At 52.3% G+C, this 21,033-nt stretch overlaps 1 protein-coding gene across 1 annotated transcript in view; it reads left to right on the forward strand.

Moving 5' to 3' along the window:
• Positions 1 to 21,033, forward strand: part of EPHA8 (EPH receptor A8) — a 48,066-nt gene that overhangs the window by 7,697 nt on the left and 19,336 nt on the right. The window contains exons 2-3 of the mRNA XM_010189256.1: positions 4,621 to 4,685; positions 13,521 to 14,184. Of these exons, the coding sequence (XP_010187558.1) occupies positions 4,621 to 4,685; positions 13,521 to 14,184 (729 nt within the window). The remainder of the gene's footprint in view (positions 1 to 4,620; positions 4,686 to 13,520; positions 14,185 to 21,033) is intronic.

Raw genomic sequence — 21,033 nt, forward strand, 5'->3', positions numbered from 1 at the left:
TGGTGACATCTTTTATACCTACCCGCAATGCTTTCCTAGATTTCCTCTCTGGGCAGCTGAGGCCAGCGGGTGCCGATGCGAGCTCCATCCCCGCTGTGTCCGCAGTCCGTGCATCCTCGTGGACGAGCGGCTGCTCCACAAAGCCTGCCCAGATCCGGCCGCTCGTGCAGAGAGCACTGGTGTGCATCGCCCCGCTGCAGCCTTGCTGACCCACATCCATGGGGCGCATTCGGTGTGCACAGCTCCCGAACGGGAAGAGTTGACCTGCCCTCCAGGCTCGATGATTTTACCTTGGCGCCCCAACAGTTGGCCTCGTGTATTGGTGAATAAATGACTATTTTTCTTTCTTTAAAGATAAATATTGTCCCAGGGAAGGGGAAGCTGAAAATGAAACACCCCTTCCTGTCCCCCCTGTGATGCTCCGAGGCCAGAACGACAGAGCTTTGTTGCTCAGCTTTGCCTCCTGAGTTGGAAAGGTCGTGGCCGGCTATTCAGCATGCCCCTGGATTAAACGGTGGGACACAAATAGCTGACCCACCCTGGCCCCACCTGCCCCTTCAAAGTCCTGCTTGAGCTTATAGGAAATGAATGCCGCTGGCTCTTGTTCCCCTCCTTTCAGGGAGCCTCTGCCTGCTCCTTTCCCATACCCTGACTCCCTCTTCCCGCTGCGGATAACTCTCCCCCTGTCATTCTCCTCCTGAGTGGGGCTGAGTGGGGCCAGGGTGGGTGTGCAGACCCCTGTGGGTCTGCAGGGGCTGAGCCCGATATGCTTTGGGTAGCAGGGAGCAGGAGCACCTAACTGTGCTGATAAGAGTTTAATTATCAATGCAAAAGGCGTTGTTGCATGGGGGGAAGCCTTGCTGTGAATCTTGGGAGGCCTTTGAAGTTATGATGGAGAGGAACTGAAGCCCAAGGGAACAGAGCTGCTCCCACTGACCCTTCCTCCCCATGCCTGCGCTACAAAGCCCCTGCCTGGGAGGGAGATGGCAGAGTAATTAGAGTGAGGATTGCAGTGGGTTAACAATGAGTGAGGGAGCTCAGAGATGTCTTTGGTTCCCCACTGCTCAGCACATCCCCCAGCGTGTCACCCACTGGCTTGTCCCACCACCCCACCATGCACCTCTGGGGGTCTGAAGGTCCACAGGCTCCCCTGGGCTGGGCAGCCCTGGCTCCCACAGCACCATTCCTGAAGCCTGCGGTGCTTGGATATGAGACCCAAAGATGCCCATCCCTATGTTTGTAGGGGTGTAAGACATCCCTGCAGGAGCCACAGCCACCAGCGCAAGTGTTGGGAAGGGTTTCTGAATGCTCACTCATTATAGATACAGATATATGGCAAAAGATATATGGGCCCAGGCAAAACATGCATTCTCTGGATGCTAGTCCCTGCCTCGGCTTCCTCACTCATCCCAAGCGGCGTTTAGAATTTGGTAGATATGGGTACAGATATGGATATGGATACAGATATAGATATAGATACAAAAATAAACATAGACATATAAATAAATTATACATATATATCTTACACACACACCTAGTCTTCAACTCCTGCATAATCTGCATCTATGAGATTGCAATGTGCACTACTCACACAACATTGCGTGAAGCAACTTTTGCCTTGCGTGAGACTTGTCTCAAGACCCCAGTTGGCGCTGGGGAAAGGACTTGCTCACTCCTAGGTGCTTCCATTTGAACGGGCAATCAGGCTTGACAGCTTTTTCCACCAGTGTGAGAATTTCCCCTGACACCTCCTGGTGTTTTGGCTCAATACGCCGAGTCAAGGCCAAGGCATAGAATAGGGAAAATACAAAATGGTGCTCAGGAAAACAAAATGGAGCTTGCGGTTTGAGACTGATATGTGCAGACAGTCCATAACATCAAACAGAATTGCCCAGCTGTAGGAGAGTGGTCTCCCAAACCCGCACGATTTCTGAGAAACATTTCAGCTGAAAGGGGTCCTTTGTGGCAGTCTCGCTCATCCCCCAGCATCAAGGGTGGGCTCTTTCTGAGCATCGCCCCCAGAGAAGTGACGCAGCCAGGAAATCACCTGCAAGGGCTGGACGGAGCACTTGTCGCATGAGATGTGGCGGTTTCCTTTCGCTGTTGGTCTATAGCCTTTCCCTGAAATGGACAGTTGGGTTTTGGGAGAGTATCGGCCTCCCCGTATCTAAGCACAGCATGTGATAGTGCTGCGAGATGGATGCTCATATCCACAGACGTGTCCTATGCCATGAGTTAACGCAAGAGCTCTTAGACACACAATGCCTTTGTTTTTGTGCAATGCCCACCGCAGTGGGCTTAAATAGGACTCCTATGCACTCGTTTGAAATGCTTGCTAAGAAATCAAAGAAATAACTTTGCCCTCTTCCTGCAAAGAGGCATGGGCAATTTGCTCCATGTGCGTGTTGCAGGGAATGCAAGCTTGTGTAGCTATTCGTGCACCAAGGTGCCCTCATGGAGATGGCTCCTTCATTTGTATGAGGTTGGATGGCAACTGTATGGCTCACATGGTGGGATGGGGTATAGTAAGCTGGCTCCAGGTCCCACGCACCACTGTGCAGAAAAGCCTGGGGAACATCCCACTGCATGTCTCAGGTCTCAGCATCCTTACCCATGGTGCGATGGTCCAGCTGGACCCCAGTCTGTGCAGGCTCCTTGTGAGAGCAGTGAGAGGCAGCCACGTCCATCGCTGAGCATCTTGGCGTGGGAAAGAGGGTGCAGAGACTGCAGCGGGGGGGTGAGAGGGTCTGCGAAAGTGGTCCCCTCCCTGCAGCCTGCCTGCTGAGGGTCACTGGGACGGTGCTCCTGCACTGTGAGCAGGGAAACTCCCGAGCCCGGGCTCCTGCTGGGTGAATTACCCAGGGAAAATAGGCAGAAAATCTTCAGATTAACAATAACAAATAAAAATGGATTTGAGATCTCCGAGGTAATTACTCCGTGCTGAGGGCAAGGGGCCTCTTTAGCAGTGGGAGCAGCACCGTGCAGGGAGTGGAGGGGCTTGGCCCGCTGTTGGGCCAATGGAGTCACACAAGAAACCCTGGAAATTCTTTCAAATTGTTCTGCTAACATTAATAAATGCCTCAAAAGCTCCTAATCTGCTCTGTCAGGAGCATGACGTCTGGGCGTTTCACAGCCAGCTCACGTCTCTGCTCCTCTCCCCCCCCCCACTTCTCCTTCCCTGCCTGGTAATAGTAAATGAAAGTGGCACCCGTTCCTCTGGCTGCTGGGACCAGCGCCACGCTGAGCCCAGCCTCTGCTGGGGCTGGAGCCGCTGTCCTGATGTGCCCTGTCCTTGCTGCGACAAGCAGTGCCTTGGGCTGAGACCAGTGTCCCTCCAGAGCCCAGGGACCCGCTGAGAGCTGGTGATGCAGCAGGGATGCTGTGCCAAGTTGCCTCCAGGTCCAGGTTGATGCTGCTCGAGGGTGAGAAAAAGCAGCTGGCATGGACGCAGCATCCAGCGTGTGCTTGACCTTACTGGGTGGCTGCGGGGAAAAGAGCACTGGGGCAAGCTGGAGGCACTGGGTTCCCCGAGAGAGCCCTGAGGGAGGAGGGGGGATGAGGCGCGGGAGCGCTGATGTCGGTGCTCACTGTGTTCACTCCTAAGGGCTGGGGCACCTTGCTGACACCCTCTCTCAAGCCTCCATCCCTCCATATCTGTACCCCGGGGCTTGGGGTCCTTCCCCAGATGCTGATACCAGGCAGTGGCAAGGCTCTGCCTGATGATGTGGGATCTGGGTGTGGGGCTCATGGTCACCAGATGACACTGAGGGGCAGCTCACCCTTTGCATGGAGCAGTACCGTGTCGTGCCGCTCTGTTCCCCACTGACACTGCACAGGTTCCCATGGGAAGGTCTTGAGCATGTTCAAAGCTGGCCTCATCTCTCACCTTGCAGAAGCTTCTCCGCTTTCCTTGCAGATTCGCCTGTGTCTCCTCATTAAGCTGGACTCCGGGTGGTGGCAGGGCTTTTGAAGGTCTGGCTTTAATGGGCCCCCTCATGCAGGCTGTCCCCCATGGTCTGGCCTCTCCAGTGGGGTGTCAGCCAGAACCATGGGGGGTCACTTTGTTCTGGGGCGCAATCTGTGGTGCGTAATTACAGTGGCTGCTGGAGTGCAGACTTCAAACCGGTGATGCTGGGGGGATGTGATCCTAAAAGGGCTTTGCAGAGAAGTGTCCAAGAGAGGATCAGTGCTCCTGTTGCATCCATGTTGGCTGAGGGTTGACAAAGGACTGGTGGACAACCTGATGCTTGCAGTCTGTTTCCCCAGCTCCCTCTTGCTTTGTACCCCCTCTGACCTGCTCTGCATCCCCTCCAATCTCCTGTGTGCTGCTGCCTCTTCTCCAAAAGGACACGTTGCCCTCAGTCCTATGGCCAGGACTGACACAGACCCAGCCCAGCTCCACCCCAAACCAGCAGCTCTGAAGAGCACCATTTGTTGCCATCCCCTTGCCTCAGCTGCAGCCAGGCAGGTCCCTGGCAGCAGCCCCATGGACTCATGGGTGAAAGGAACAATCAAGAGAGTGAGGTGTCAGGAGGGGTCATTTGTGGTGACTCGGTTCCTCGCCCCTCGGGGACAGGGAGAAAGCTTTCTAACATAACATTTTGCTCCTGTGTTTTCCAGTGAACTTGCTAGACACGTCAACGATCCCGGGGGACTGGGGCTGGATGACTTATCCCTCGCATGGGGTAAGTATGAAGCAGCTGTTGACACAAGGGGGACCCCAGTGGGACTGGTCACCATGGATCCCTGTGGGCAGGGTGGATGGACATCTCAGACCCAGGTTGGCGCCTTGGTCAGTGCTGATGGGGCAAAGAGATCATGACTGCTGGGAAAATGCCAGCCTGAAAGACTAGATGTGGCTGGTTTGGAAATGCCATTTAACTCTCCACGTCCCTTGGTCGGGACCAGGTTGTCATCAGGTCTTGAGTTTTGAGAGAACTCAAGAGTGGGGTTGCCCCATGGGCACTCACGCTGGGAAGCATTTCATTCCTGAGGGAGTCAGAAGGAACAGCCCAAAATGACGGGGAAGCTCTCAACCACCTGTGATCAGGGGAGTTTGCTGTGAGAACTAGGCAAGAGGGCCAGGGAAAGCATCCCCTGTAGATGGTTTCTTACAGGGAATGGAGATGTAAATGCACAGCCCTGTGCAGTGGCTGGGAGGGAGGTAGGGGCAGTGACCCCCATGTGCATCTGTCATCTCTACTGGCTGGATCCTCTCTGCCTGCTCCCTTTGCTTGCATTTCCATGTCCAGGTTTTCCTGCTGCAGCAGCTTTCTGGAAATTGTGAGTTTCAGATGGCAGCGGTGACCTGGCTGTAAGGATTTTGCTCATTCATTTAGTGAACAGAAACAATCCCATAAATACACAGTGGACCAACTGCAAGGCACAGTGGGGCTTGCTGCATGCACAGAACGTGCAAAATTGGGGTGCCTACCTGGCTCTCACTGCTGTGTTGATTTTTCATGTCCACTCTTTTTCATCCCCTCTCTGAACTAAACGGTCCTAATCTTTTCAATTCCACCTCCTACAGAAATCTTCCCAGGCCTCTAATCATTTTCATTGATCTGTTGCTTGAGACTTTCAGTCCCTGCGCTGTTTGAGCGGGAGCGATCAGGACTATGAATTCATAATAACAACAATGATCAGATTTATATCAGACATTATCATATATGTAAATATATTAAATCATTAACTCAGCTCTAATTTTAGCAGTTAGCTGTTGCAGTGATGACTATCCTGGAAATGTAATAGATTCAGAGGTACAAGGTCAGAGGGGACCGCAGAGCTAATGTGAAGTGATCTCCTGCATAAATACAGGCCTTCAGACCTGTCAATCCACTCGCATCTCAGAAAAGCCCAGCTTTTAGAAAAAAAATCCTCGACTACAAAATTGCCAGTGGTGGTAAATCCTTTGGGTCCTGCAGCGATGTTGTTAACAGGTTGCTGTTAAAAACCCGTTGCTATGTGAGTTTGCCTGCCTTCGATTTCCAGCCACAGGACCCTCTTCTGCCATTGCCCAGGTGAGGGGGATGTTGTCCTCTTCATGGCCATGCACAGGCTGCCCCTGGGAGGGAGGATGTTTCTGGGATGTTGCTGGGATGTTTCTGGGATGTCTCTGGGAGAGAGGGCCATTTACCTCTGTCCACTTCACTGCATCCTAAGCAATTCCTCCCCATAGTCAGACCCTCCACCACTGGCAGACTGCCCAAGACCCTTCTTCTGGATCCTCCACCATGAGTCCAGCTCTCCAGGTGCCTGTATGACCACATCCCCAGGCCCATTGCCAGCTGTCAGACATGCAGACGGGATCCATCACAACTGCTAGGTTACCTGGATGAAGATGAATCCACCAGAGCTGGCTGTCCTGGGGACACATGGGCATGACTGGGCAGAATCTTACACTCCCACAGCAGACAAGGGATTGATCCTACTCTTTCTCACCACATCAGGGACTTCTGTGACTGGTTAAGGTGCAGCACCGTGCATTGTACATCCAGAGGATGAGTGCTGGGTCTCAACCCATTAGGGCTGTCATGTGTTATGTGACTGCGGGGTGCTGGGGCTGGCTTGCAAGGCAGCCACCACTGACGCCCAGCAGCCCAGCAACTCCTGAACCCTAATACATGTCTGAAGTCTCCACCTTATTAGTGATGTTTATTAAGAATAGTTAATAGTGGCTGCCAAAAAAATAAAAAGAAATAAGATTGTATAACACCTAACACCAAAGCCACCTCTTGGACATGCTGCTGAGTCCTCCTAGGTAAGTCATGGGGTAAGATCACTCCTTGCTTACTCTGTGCTTTTGTCCAAACTGTGGCCTTGTTACCAGCAGGATGGCCATACAGCTGTGTGAAAACTGCCTTGAACACCTTCAAGGATGGTGCCTGGGTTTCAATGTGACGTTCTTGCACAAACAACTTTGCATATCTTTTTCCATCTGGATGTTTTAATGGCTCCTCTGAACGCTTGTCTGGACTTGTTCTTCCTCCATGGGCCATTGCATTGCATCATCCTGAAAGAGCATCTGATTCCTTTCCCCTTCTGCTGGTCCCTGAGCTCCAGGTGCTTTTTGAGTAGTAAATTTGCACTTGGATCCTGTTGCTGTCACCAGAAAGGAGGTGAGATAGGGTGCTGGTGTTGCAGGGAAGCTGTTGTAGGACACTCATTCTCAGTGTCAATGATTTGGTAGCCGTGGGCTGGGCAGACCCCAGTTGCCGGTGTAGTATGGAGGTGATGTACTGTGAAGACATGTTTTATTTCAGGTCCTTTATTTTTGCTGCTGTTCCCTTAATTCAGGTACTCTTGCTGGAAAAAAAAAGGTGGCAGTGTGCCCCCTGCACCCTCCTCCCTTGCTGCTTGTCCTGCCTGAGCCATGGCTGGAACGTGCGCTGGGTGCTGGAGGGTGCAGGAGCTCCATCCATGGACAGACACATCCATCACAGCATCCTCCTGCCAAGGGACAGAGATGCTGGCTGTGGCTCCCCAGCTGAAGTCACGCTTATTTTCACTTTACTCGCATCTCCACTGCCCTGCATGAGCCCTGGGCCACCACATGGGTGACAGCAGGGAGGGGGGTCACTGTGACTGGGTTTTTGCATGGCACTAAGCAGCACAGAGCCCCACTTCCCAGATTGAGGACATAAGAAGAGGACTCGTGCCTGCTAGCTTAGTCCCTAGTGCCCTATGGCTTGCTTTTCCAGCAGCTGCAGGTCCTGTCCCACCTTCCTTGGAATCCTGGAGGTGCCAAAGGAAAGGCAGCAGCCTCAGAGGTTTCCTCTTCTGGACTGGGAGATGCCAGAGCTGCCTGCACAGCCAGGGCAAGGGCCCAAAGCATCAGCAGTGCAAAACAGGAAGGGTACCACTTGTGAAGCCCTGATGTTTTCATCATACCTGTGGGAAGGGTGACCTCACCTCACAGAGAGGTTGTTTTCTGTTTTTCCTCTCTGGGTTTGCTGCGGGCAGCAAGGGCAGAGGAGCAGGGGGCTGGGAGCAATGGGCACAGTGGGGGTCAGCAGCACCGTTGGCCCTGGGGAGTGTTAAGCCATCAGGGAGGCATGTGTGGCCTGTTTTGACATTTCTTCTTGCCAAACAATTAACTGAGGGGTAATTTGCTGTAATTGCCGCTCAGGGGTTTAATCGCATCCCCCCCCTCACCTTCAGCCTGGAGACACGTGCAGGAAGCGGAAGGGTCACCGGAGCATCCCTGTCCCGCAGGCTGCGGCTCCTCTCAATTATAACTTCAAAGGGCTCCCAGGAGCTTTGCAGCCCGCTCCATCCCCAGAACAATTCCCTTTGCATTGAAAATTAAACTCTTATCGGTGCTGTCAAAGAGGCTGCCCCTTTCCCTTCTGTGCCTCCCGTTTCCCAGCTCTCTCCAGCAAAATGTCCCAGTGCCCCAGTGCCCTTCTCTTCCCTCTCCTTGCTCGCACGTGACCTGCTGGATCAGAGGGAGCCTGATCAGCCCCTTTGCAAATTGCTTTTCTACTGACTAATTAAAACGCTGATGAGATAAGTCAACATATTATTAATAATTATTGTATCGTCTACTTTGATTTACAAAGTCAAACAGGAAATGATTTTGTTCAGACACGGGGTATCTAAGGAGCTTGAATGATGCCTTGCAAAACCTAATTATAATGGGAGCACCTTAAGTGATGGAGAAAGGCCCCCCGTGCTGCCCTTGACCTCCCCATCTGCCCCCACCAGCATCTCTGTGGTCTGGTCCTCAGCTTTCCCCTGGCTGTGTGGGCTGGGGTCAGCCAGAGAGCTGCTGGGCATCTGCCACCCAGGCAGCTGCCCCATTGCCTGCCATGCTCCATGCTGGCTTTGAGCACCAGGAAACACCTTCAGAGGTGGTTTGCACCTCCCCACCTCTGCCTCTCTGCTGCTGGTAAAGGGATGTATCCTAAGATAAAGATGAGCCAAGGGTCTTCTCCCTTCATTCTGCAAGTAGTGCAGAGAGGAAACTGGCAGAAAGGAGTCAGATTTTCTTAAACAACCTGAGAGCACAGACGACACATTTCTGCCTGCAGAATAGCCTCTCAGCAATGTTTCTGCATCAGGGATGGAGATCTCGTGCTGGTGTACAGTGCTGCTGTGAACACCCCAGCACTGAACTCTTTACAGAGCAAAGCCTAAGCAGCAGAGGACTTTTTTTTGCCTGGCTCTGATCTTGCAGCCAAAATCCAGTTCATGGCTGGGATAAACCTCACCTGACATTGTTAGTGTCACCCCTGTCAGCTCTCTTACAGAGCAGGGTCAGGGCCACCCTGCAAAAACCCTGTCTCCAGCCCAAGCTGTGCTTCATGCTTGCCATTTGAACCCTCTTCAGGAGGGTTCACATCTGTCTCCTCAGAACACCAAAAGAGGGGCTATCTCATCTGCCCAGGCCATGTCTTCTGCCCTCTGTCACTTTGAAGTCCTTGTGCTATTTGTTGGGTTTCTTTTCCAATCCAGAGGCTCTGCCTGGATCCAGGAATACCAGCAAATTAGAGGGCAAGCTGCAGCGAAACTAATTTTCTTTGAAAAGAAAAGATGGGTAGGAATGAAACATCAGAAAATAAAGATTTAAACTAGTAATTGAGATAAAAGCTCATCTCACAGTGCTTGTTCAGTAAATGCTGGGTTATTGCTAATTCCCCAGACGCTGGTCACTACCAGGAGTTAATCACCTGCAGTGAAGCTCAGGGTAGTTAACTGCCTGACAAATCCCTCCTTAGCCATAGCAGTGACTGATTTCATGGGGATTATCTCCATTAACACCTCCCATCTAATGATTTATAGCTGCAATAACATCCTTCTCTTTCTTTTCTCTCTCAGTGACAGTGGTGCGAGGGACTCGGCAGCTCCTGGGCAGGAACTGTAGCTCAGTGCTTGCTCCTGGGAGGAAGGAAAGTGCTGGATGTCCCATCAGCAGCGAAAGCTTTTTGTGCTAGGTAGACCTGGCCTCCTGTCTGGAAGCATCCCAAGGCTGGGGAGACCTTGTCCTTCCATGGGCACCACAAAGATGGTGAGAGGCTGAGCTGTGGCTCCAGGAGGACTTGGTCTCTCCTTGTGTGCTCACCTCCTCCACTTCTCCTCCTCCTCCCCACTCTGCTGTGCTGCACAGGCCCTGGGAGACTGCTAAGACCTTGCTCAGCCGCCCAGATATCTGCTGTTTGCATCTTTCGCCTTTCATAATCTGGCAAATTTTTTTATAACTGGTGTTGACTTTAATTTAAACGATTAGGCAAGCTCCTGAATACAGATGCAATCAAGCCCCCCCCCCCCAATGCATGCACTCACTACATTAATTATGATGTCCTCATTTCCGTCTCGCTAGGGGATCTTATCGCAATGATGAGGGCCGGGCTGAGCTTCGTTTAATAAAAGCCATTTCAAACCATCAGCCAAGAGCAGGCAATGTTGGGAGGCTGGGTGTGTGCACAGTGCCAGTGCTCTTGAATCAATGGTACCCAGCATCAGAGACTCCTCTCCCTGGCCATAACACCTCGTAATTAAGGTGAAACAGAAAAACTCTCCAAGTCATGGGATTCCTGAGGTGGGTACCTTGGTCCCAAGTGCCCAGCAGGTCCTGGGACTCGGCAGAGCTTGTGGGACCTGTGTTGTGGCACATTGGGAAGACCTGCCTGTGGCACCCAAGCCACAGTTCAGGTGGCCTGCCTTCTCTCCACGCATTTCCACTGACAGCAGAGCACTAGCCCTGAAGGCCAGTGGTATTGGTGTGGTGTTTTGGGCTGGCCTCAAACCCAAGATGCTGTGTATGACCCTGAGAAAGAGCTGGCAGTTCAGCCACTGTGCAAAAAAGCACCAACTCTGACAGTGATGCTGCTCATGCAGACCCCTGCAGTTGATGCCAACCATCACCGGTGCCTGGAGATGGACATTTAGCTCCCTGCTTTCTGCCAGCAGTGCGAATGCTGCCACCTCTGGTAGTGCCACAGCAGTGGGGACACAGCAGTGATGAGCACCATCTCCTCTGCCAGATTTGGGAGAGAGGTGAAAGTCTGGAGACTCAAAGCAATCACTAGCTGGAGGTCAAGGCATTTTGGTGCACACAGTAACCCCATATTTCCCCTGCTGGGCGCTCCTGGATAGCCCTGACGTTGCAGGGGAGCTGGGGGGAGCATCGTTGCTCATCATCCTCAGCTCTGCCCTTGCCCCCGTGTCTCCTCCCACGCACAGCTCTGCTCCACTTCCCCCCGGGAACTCAGCAGGGAAAAGACAGGAAACAGATGCTGTGTTAATTTGTGCTCGATTAATTTCAACAACGACTTCCACACCCTCCGCAGCGCCACGGTGTGTGCACACGTTGATGTGGGAGCAGGGAGCTGCCTGGCTCCCGCCGGCCCCGGCGCAGGGGTGTGCAGGGAGCTGTGCCGTGCCAGCTGCTGCACACACTTCAGGGCACCCCTGTGCCCCTTGGCCAGGCGGCAGGAGTGTGTCCTGGGTGTCACAGCACTTCCTACGGGCTCATCTCTGCGGCTGAGGAAGCTGAGGCAGATTAAGAGAGATGCAAAGGGCATGGGTAGTCTGGTTCCCTGCTGTCTGCCTGAATGCTGGGGTGCAGAACAGGTCTTCAGTGACCCTAGGAACTAGGATGAACCTCAGCATTTCTGGAGTTCAGAAGACAATTTTTTTAAAAGTGCCAGAAATATTTTTCTCTCCTGGCAGTGAGCTGACTTTCACACCCTTCGCCAGCGTATTCCCCTCTGAATGAGCTTTTGTTGAAGTTTGCTCCTGGAGCTGCCGCCTTTTCCAGGTTGCTTTATGCTCTTTAGGAGTAAGAAGCAGAGTTTTCTCCTAAATGCAAAGATGCTAGGGGAGTTTTGAAGATGTACATCTCTGAAATGACTGCTCTGATTGCCCTGGCACTGGCAGGAGGCACAGCAACACCTAGTTCCCAGGAGCTGAGGGTCAAGGAGGTTAAATGAGGAAGGACTTTCCCATCTGAGAGGGGAGAAAGGAGCGGGCTGTCTTACAGATATCAGTGGTAACCTCTTTCCAAGGCCCTCCGCTTGCCATGTCCTGTCCTTACAGTGCTGGCAGCCACGTAGCGAAGCTGTCTGGTGCCTGTCCAGAAGGTCTGCATCCTCCTCAGCTCCCACGGTCACTGGGGTGAAGTCTTCACGCTCAGCCCCACTGAGCTGAGCATCAGACTCTTTCTCTCTGATCTGCTGCTGGTTTTGTGTCTGTAATGAAACACAGCTCACCACTTGCATAAGAAAACACCATTTTTGCCCCATCAGAGCAGCACAGGCAAAGCTGAAACCCAAAGACAGTGCAGGCAGGGGTTGCTGAGGCTCTGCAGGGCAGTGGTTTTGTGGGCAGAGCAGCAAGAGCTACCGAGGTGCCAGCACCTTCCCCACATTCTGCAGGGCTGCATCTGGGGCTGCTGCTGGATTTGGGCATGGTGATGGGACTCAGGCATCTTCAAAGCCTGTTTATAAGACCAGGGAAATGTCAGAAGGTTTGAAGTCCTCCTCTGCTCTTCCTTCTCCTCCTTCTCCCATAAGAAGAATTCAGGGGTTCCAGACTTGTCCATGGAGATGCGATTGGGGTGCCTGGTTTGGAGAGGGATGTGAGCTGCACAGGTGGTGGGAAGTCCCCAGAGAAGGAAAGGTCTGTGGGTCCTGGTGAGGATTGGTGAGGTTGGAGAAGGTGGACATGAAGACATGTGAGGCGAGAGTGACCCTCCAGTAGTGTTCCTGTAGCCTCCAACAACTTGTCCCTCAACCATCGAGATCATACGTATGCAAAATCTCACTGCTTCTTCTCACTTCTCACCAATCACAACCACTTGGCATCCCCCTTTGGATGACACAAATGTCCCTGTCCCTCTAAACACACCCAGACCAACCCTCCATTGAAATCCTCCTTGCTGCAACCTGCTTTTGCCCAGCATCTCCTCTCCAGGCTCACCTTGCTGCCACTGCTACACTGAATTTTAGCCCAAACTGTGAGCCCCCGGGTTCCCAAGACCAGCCCCCAGCTCAGCCTTTCATCTGGGCTCACACCAAAGAACCACACTGACCTCACCTCACCTGGGAAGAAGTGGGCTCTGAACCCACGCGAACCCTCATTTCTTGCTGAAAGTCCTGTGTTTACTGCATGCTTCCCCTTCACCCTAGGTCTGCACCCCAAAACTCATTCTCCAGCTGGAAAGTGATCTGTTTAGTTTGGGCATGGAGATTGCATGAGCCAGAAGAGACCCAGGTGAGCACCATGCAGCTGCCTTCTCGCTGCTGCTGTGAATGGCAGGTTGAACACCAAGAAAAGGGACGTACAGACATGGTGGGGAGGGTTTGGAGCCCTCCCAAACACACACTGCCACCAGGTTCTGCCATCAGATTAAACTTGTGCAAGCATTCCTCATTTTCCTTTGGGCAGTGGCAGCAGTGATCTCTCATCCAGGCTGCAGGAGCAGAGGGAATTCACCCCGGGGTGGGTGATGGCACAGAGTCCTGCATGCCCTGAGTCCAGGGACACCTGGAATGACCTGTTCTCTCTCTGCCCCACAGTGGGATTCGATCAATGAAATGGATGAGTTTTTCAGCCCCATCCACACCTACCAGGTCTGTAATGTCATGACCCCCAACCAGAACAACTGGCTACGGACCAACTGGGTTCAACGTGACGGTGCTCGGCGGGTCTATGCAGAGATTAAATTCACGCTGCGGGACTGTAACAGCATGCCGGGTGTGCTGGGCACCTGCAAAGAGACTTTCAACCTCTACTACCTGGAGTCTGACCGGGACCTGGGCACCAGCACCCGGGAGAGCCAGTTCATGAAGATCGACACCATCGCAGCTGATGAGAGCTTCACCAATGTGGACCTGGGGGTGAGGCGGCTGAAACTGAACACAGAGGTGCGGGGTGTGGGGCCACTGAGCAAGAGGGGTTTCTACTTGGCCTTCCAGGACATAGGCGCTTGCATCGCCATCGTTTCGGTGCGGGTGTACTACAAGAAGTGTCCGGCAATGGTGAGGAACTTGGCGTCCTTCTCCGAGGCTGTGACTGGGGCGGACTCGTCCTCCTTGGTGGAAGTGCGGGGAGAATGCGTGGGCCATTCGGAGGAAAGGGACACACCAAAAATGTACTGCAGTGCTGAGGGAGAATGGTTGGTGCCCATTGGAAAGTGCGTGTGCAGTGCTGGCTACGAAGAGCAGCGAGATTCCTGCATGGGTGAGTCCCTGCTTCTTGCGGTGCCTGCAAGGGGAGGGATGGCCGCAAAGGGGCTCTTGCCTCTTTGGGGAAGGGCTTAGGGCAGACGCCTGCTCATGAAAACTTGGAAAGCCATTCTTTGTGGAGGCCAAGGACTCCTTTGCTGTTTGCTTGGTGCTTCCAAAATGTGTTGGTGATAGCACCAGCAAGCTCCTTGGGAGCTCCTGCGAGCCTGACAGTGACAGGTCCTGGTGCACAGGGTATGGCTTTGGGATGGGAGCTGACTTTGGGATAGGGACTGCCCTGGCTCCATCATCTGCTACTGTGGAGCACGTGGCCCAGAGGTCTCAGCCCAGTGCGCCCAGCAGCTCTGGTTGGTGCTGAGATCTCTGCTGGTGCACTCCAGCAAAGCACAACTTGGCCTCTCCAAAGTGCCCCACCACTCTCACCCCCTTGCCAGGGTGTTTGAAAGCAAGGAAAGCAAAAAGAAAACCACTGAGCTTTAACGAAGCAAGGTTATCACATCCATCCATCATCCCCCCCCCAGGGCTGCCGCAGAGCCCTGCCATCCGAGGGTGCAGAGAGCCTTCCTGGGGGCCCTGTGTGCCGCTGGGCAGACGTTAGGCTGCCGACTGTACAAACTGCGATAAGGAAGCGGGGTGACCAGCAGCAGCCGTGCACCAGGCACGGGGATGTGTGTGTACAGAGCATGGAGCTCGGGGCTCCCCGTGAGAGCCCTCCACACAGATTTGTTTGCTCTCGGTTTCTTTATGGGAGGCGATGAGGGGAGCAGCACAAATAAGAGTGCGGGGCTTTTGTTTGAGTTTCATGGAAACGTCAAGTGGAGCATTTGTCTTAGGGAGACTTGACGCAAGGTTAGGACGTCCGATGCTGGACTGGAATGGATCCAGGCGCCGCTGGGACCAGTGGATCCTCAGCTATGCAGAGTGGGAAGGACAGGAAGAATAAATGCTTCTATCCAAAACTCCTCCAGCCTGCGACCACTGATTTGAAAGTCATCCTGAGATAGAGCTGATAATTCAGAAAGAGTCCCACATTAAAGAGTGGGTGCATGGGGCCAGGCATGTCCTGCTGTGTAAGAGGGCACTGACATGGGCTGCCAGGACAGCTGAGTCCCAGCCCCACGACTGCAGGGACCTGTGAATTGGAGATTTGGTTCAGAAGGTCCAGACACCTCTTCCCTGTATTCCCCCTCCTGTGGTCACCACCCCAAAGCCTGGAGGCTGAGGGAAGCCCTGGCATCCGTGCTGTGCTCAGCCCCCCTCATTTTCTTGTGTTTCCTTGGACACATTTGTTTCTCCTGAGAGCAAAGCTGTGTGAAAGCAACTTCTCTGCCCTCCTGCCCTTTTCTGGTGGAATTGCCCCTACTCATAGGTGCAGCACAGGAGGAAGCGTGGTCCAACCTGCCTCCCAGATGGGGTGAACACAAGCATGCAGACACCCAGACCCATACTGCTCAACAGCAATGCTCTCCAGTGAAGCTCTCCAGGGCTTGTGGCATTAGAAATGGGACAGAAATGTCACTGCGCTTTCTCTGCAGTGTCATCTCGCCCTTCCGCCTTCCCTGTCCCATTTATACAGCTCCTAGCATGTGGAGTTTGATAGCCCAGCATCAAGCGAGCAGGGGCAACACCTCCTTCCCAGCATCTCCTTTGCTGGGTGGGTGTGGAGCAGGGGTAGATATATTTACACACAAAAGCAAACAGATGCTAATCTCTGATCTAAGCTTCTTCTGCTTGATTGGGGCAGAGTTCATTTTTCACAGTGAAAAGTGCCTTTCCGGAATGATTTATAACCCCAGCAGATCTGTTGGAGTTGGAAATTAGCCGTTTTAATTGTCAGGTGGACAAAAGCAGGATTCCAGTGGCTGTCGCTCCAGCAATTTTTCATTCTCCGTCACAGGGACGAGATGATATAAATCACTCCTTGTGGCCCTAATAATCTTTCTATAAATATCAGGGAAATTCATTTTTTGCTCGGGGGGAAAAAATTAGAGAGAAGATACTTTGCCTCTATGGTAGTGTTTAAAATGTGATTCCAAATTAATTTCCTTCCGCCTTTCACAGCCGGACGCCTTATTTGTCAAAGCTAAAGATGTTTGAACAGTGGAGGTTTCTCTCCCTCCTATTTAACGTTCATTTTTCTAAGGACCTGCCAGAGTGATGGAAGAGCGCTCAGGAAACCATATCATGGCCAGAGCTGTTCCCAGCCCTTCAGAAGAGGAGGGATGTGCCAGAGAGCTGGGAAGGACAGGGGGAGGTGGGATGTGGTGGAGGATATGTAGGAACCTGGGGAACTTCTCTGCCTCCTGTCCCCTTTACTGTCAGCCATCACCTTGGATGCCCCATTTTTTAGGCAGGAGGGTGGTGGCTGGGATCCACTTACCCTGGTGAGATCCACACATTTAATCTTGCTGTGGTGTCCTGGTGTTTGCTATAGGGATGTGAGGGGCAGTGTCCATGAGAGAGGGACCAGATCTCAGCGCAGGGGCAGCGGGGTCAGGACCGTGCTAAGGATGCCACCAAACCTGGCATCAAACATGTCACAGCCCTGCATCGCACAAGACATTTGTCCCCTGTATCTGTACCTCCTGCATCTGCACCTCCTGCATCTGCCTCATTTATCTTCAGAGGCACAGGAGCCCTTTTCCAGCCATGGCTGGGCACAGGTGCTGCAGTGCCTTAACTGGGCAGAAGCCAGGTTTGAGAGTGAATTGCCACAGCTGCTGATGGGGTGCTGGGATCTGCCAGTTCCTAAAATTCCCAGCTTCTAGTCCCATGGCATCTTCTGTCACCGCCACCCCCAAGGATGAACCCCTGCAGGATCTCTTCCAGGGCAGCACAGCCCTGCTGCCTCACTCCTTTTCCCCTCTGTTTCCAGGGCTCTGAAGGACTTTGCTTCCCTCACCCCCACATCCACAGCCAGCCTCGGATGTGCTGCTCTTTCCTCCTTGAAATGCATCAGTCCGCAGCAAGACACGTTAGTATCTCTCACACACAGCAAATAGCAAATGCTCTGCCTAAATAGCAGAATAAGCAATAGCATAAGCAAAAAGGATCTGTCCCAGCAGTTTATCAGATAAGAAGACAATCAGCATAATACACCTTATTTATATGCAGCTGCTGTACAGGATGTACAGAGACCCATTTCAATAAGGTCAGTGCAATTAAAGAAATGAGAAAGGGGAGCACTTTAACCCTGGTTCTGTTCTGCTTCTGTGAGAAGGGAAACACCTATAAACCACCTCCTCCAGCAGCTGTGATGCTGGGAGCTGGGATATGTGTACCACATCCTGTGGATGATGGAGAGGTGCACAGGGATGCTCAGGCAGGTGAGAACGGTGACTCTCCCACCATAACCCTCTGACCAGTCGTGGCCAAACCCTGTTTGGGGAGGGCTGCCAGGCTTCTGAGCCACCACAGAAGTGGTGGCTTTGGGTCTGTGGTTCTTACATCAGGGTAAGCCTTTTGGGGCAGATCTGAATTATTCCTTGGGCTGCATTTGTCACCAGCTACCCGTGAGCAAAACTGGAGAGCTGGGCAAAAGTCTGTTCAGCTGAATGTGAGTTGTACACAGAGTTGGTTTGGAGCATCAGGAGCAGTCCCACAGCTATGGATCATGGTGCTGGTCTCTGGAAGCTGACACAAACCCATGCAGCCAGGCAGCCACTGGACATGGAGACCTCCAGCAGCACAGAATCTCCCAGAAAGCATTTTCTTTAATGAACAAATGAAAAAGGGTAAAACAGAAAGGACAGGCCCTGTTCCCTGCTGTCAGAGTGGGTGGATGAGCCTTTGGCTGAAATGCCATTCCCAAAGAGCATCTTTGCACTAGATCCATGGGTTTCAGGAGTGGTTCAGACATTTTTGTCAAAAGTTTGGGACCAGGCATCTTAACCTCTGGGTATCCTGATTGCTGTGGCTGCTTTCCCTCTGCAGTGTCAGGGGCTTCAGCTTGGCACTTGTCTTTGGCTGGAAAACATTGATGAGGGAGCAGCAATTTGGCTGCTGCTGCTCCATCAACCCATTTGCACACCAGGGCAGGTGTTCATAGCCTGCCAGGGCCAAGCGAGAACAGCTACCAAATGTGGGATCTGATGTGTGTGGCTGAACCAGGACCTGACTTTACTCAGCTCTGCTGCAGCCAAAAAAACCGGCATGTGTCCTCTGGACAAGGAGAAGAGAGGAATGCTGCTGCTGCCTGGACCCTTTCCCCTTCAGCTCCCAAACTGAAGGAGAGATGGGAATCGGAGCAGGACTGCTGGTCCCTCATGGATGGACTCCTCTGCCACTGGGCTCTCTCTGCCTCCTGTGGCACATGGCTGGTGGAAATGGATCTGGAGAGTCTGGTTAGCAATCTGGAAGCCAGTTAATGTTTTCCAGTTGGTGCGATTCATGCTGATGAACCAATCAGCAAATTTAATGTACCTTAAACCTTCCTTGTGGGCAACTTTAATCAAACAATTAAAGCACTACGGCACTGCTAATTAAGAGGAGAAAATACCCAGCTTGGTAATTATGTGCATGTGAATACAGTTTTGCATCCATGGACCTTTATGAAGAAAGTGAGTGGAGACTGACTTTCCAGCTGGTGGGGCAAGGGGAGAGCAGCGCTAGAGTGTGAGAGGAGGGGGATACCCCATCCAGCTGCACCCCATCACCATGTACTGTGGGCACACAGGGTCAGGGTAAGCCCTGGAAATGTCAGGGGACACAATGACACCAGTGAAGCCATTGGTAGGGGAAGCCAGGGCAGAGACACGGACTCTGGCTGTGCTGGGATGGGCAATGTCCTCAGCCATGGCAGCAAACCTTTGCAGCTGTGGGAACAGATGTGGTCCTGATGCTGATGTTGGAAGGAGAGGAAAGGTGGAGGCATGTGAGCTGCTCCCCTTGGGCTTGGGCATGAGAGGGTGGATGAACCCCTTATCCCTTTCTATGTCAGAGATACTCTACCTCCTCTAGATCCTGCCTGGAAGCAGATGTACCATAGATCAAGGTGAAAGATAAATGTGCATCAAAATACCCTGTCACTGCAACTCCAAACAAACCTGTTGGAATATGTTTTGTGTTTCTTTGCAAATCAGTGTGGATTTCAAGGTGATTTCTCATGCAAGTCCCATGACAGCTCCAAGCTGCAGGCTCGGTGGCTGTCTCGCACCTCAGTGATGCCTGCGCAGAGTCCCCTGTGCCTGCTGGCAGGGTACCAGGCTGTTGGACCCAGAGCTTGACTGCACCAATGCCCTGGGTGCCTACCATAGAGCTTCTGCCATGAGCGTGCCAAAATAAGCTGTTCAAGGGCAGGAGCAGTGATAGTTTCGAAGATGCGCTATGGGATTTATGCAAATGTCCTTCCAGTGATGCCAGGCAAGAAAATCAAAGAAACTTAGTGACTCACAAGACTTTCAGTGCTGATTTGCAAGCCAGTCAGTTGCTTTGTAAAAAAACAGGCAATATCGGCTGGTAAGATTGCATTGCCTTCTGTTTATCCCGTGCAAAGCCCCACATCCCCCACAAAAAAAAATACAGTAATAAAGAAAACTGTTTTCCAAACCACATAAGCTAGGACTGTTCAGGATCCAGGTATCAGGCTTTGGATGGGAACAGACTGCAAAGAAGACATCAGAGACAGAAATTGCTTGCAAGGTTTGGAAACTTAGCCAGCCCTGGGATGGGTCACTGGGGAGGAGTGGGATCTCCTTCCTTGGGGATTTCTAAGACCAATCTAAACGTGGCCATGACCACCCTGATGTAGTTTTGGGGATAATCCCAGCACAATCAGGAGACTGGTGCAAGAACTGGAGACTCCTTCCACTGGGGTGTTTCTGGTGTTCTGGGTTTCATGCTTGTACCAGGGCTTCCAACTTAGCCTGTAGTCCTGGACCTGGCTGCTAATTCATCTGTTCCCATCATAGTCTGCTGGGCTGTGTGTGCATGGATGATGTAGCTCAGTGAGGATGCTGGAGGAGGCAGGGTGCAGGACAAGGTGGCCTCAGTATCTCCAGCACCTTCACACCCTCTAAAACTCAAGCAAGTGGCCAATTGCATTTACCAGAAAAACAAAACAAAACAGACCCCCAACACCTAAAACCATTTATAATTTTTTTTGTGGTTAGGAACCAATGAAAAGGCCAGATGACTGCAGAGCTGCCCTCTCCCTACAAACAGAGCAATATGTTTTTGTCCCTGGCTGAATATTTTATTCTTTGCCGCTTTTCCTCTGAGTTTGCTGCATTTAGCTGCTGACATGGATGAAGGGTGAGAATGATGCTAGGCTGGAGTTCAGGGCATTGGTGGGGATAAAACAAATTTCATTTGTGCTTGGTAGGTCTCTGCGGTCCCTATAAGAAGTGCCGAGGAGCAGCTGGACTGTGATAGACAGAACTGGCAGCATTCAAACAACTTCACCATTTTTGGAATGTGTTTTTTCTCTTTTTTTCTGGTTGGAACTCTTCCACAGAATTTGGCCACATTCAGGTCATGAACACAGGTTGTTGCTCTGGATTACCAGAGTGCAGGTGCCTGGGAAGGTGGCTGCTGTTGGGGAGTTTAGAAAAAGTCTGCAGGAAAAACCTGGCATTTTGGACCAGTGCTTACACTGGAGATGGTGCAATGCAACAGGAGGCTGGGGACCTTCAATACACTACCAGCACATTCAGAGGCTTGGTGTGATTGCCTTGCATAGGGAAGATGCTCCCACAGAGTGGTAGGACCATGCCAGAAATTTGATCTGTACTTGGCATGAGATTCAGATCCCACCCATGTCACCGCTTCTTGTGTGATGGCTTCTTCACCTTCCTGAAAATAAGATGCTGCTGCTGACACTTCTCAGTGAAGAGGAACGGGATCC

Source organism: Mesitornis unicolor, unplaced genomic scaffold (assembly GCF_000695765.1).
Source record: "Mesitornis unicolor isolate BGI_N332 unplaced genomic scaffold, ASM69576v1 scaffold23527, whole genome shotgun sequence".
Taxonomy (NCBI): Eukaryota; Metazoa; Chordata; class Aves; order Mesitornithiformes; family Mesitornithidae; genus Mesitornis; species Mesitornis unicolor.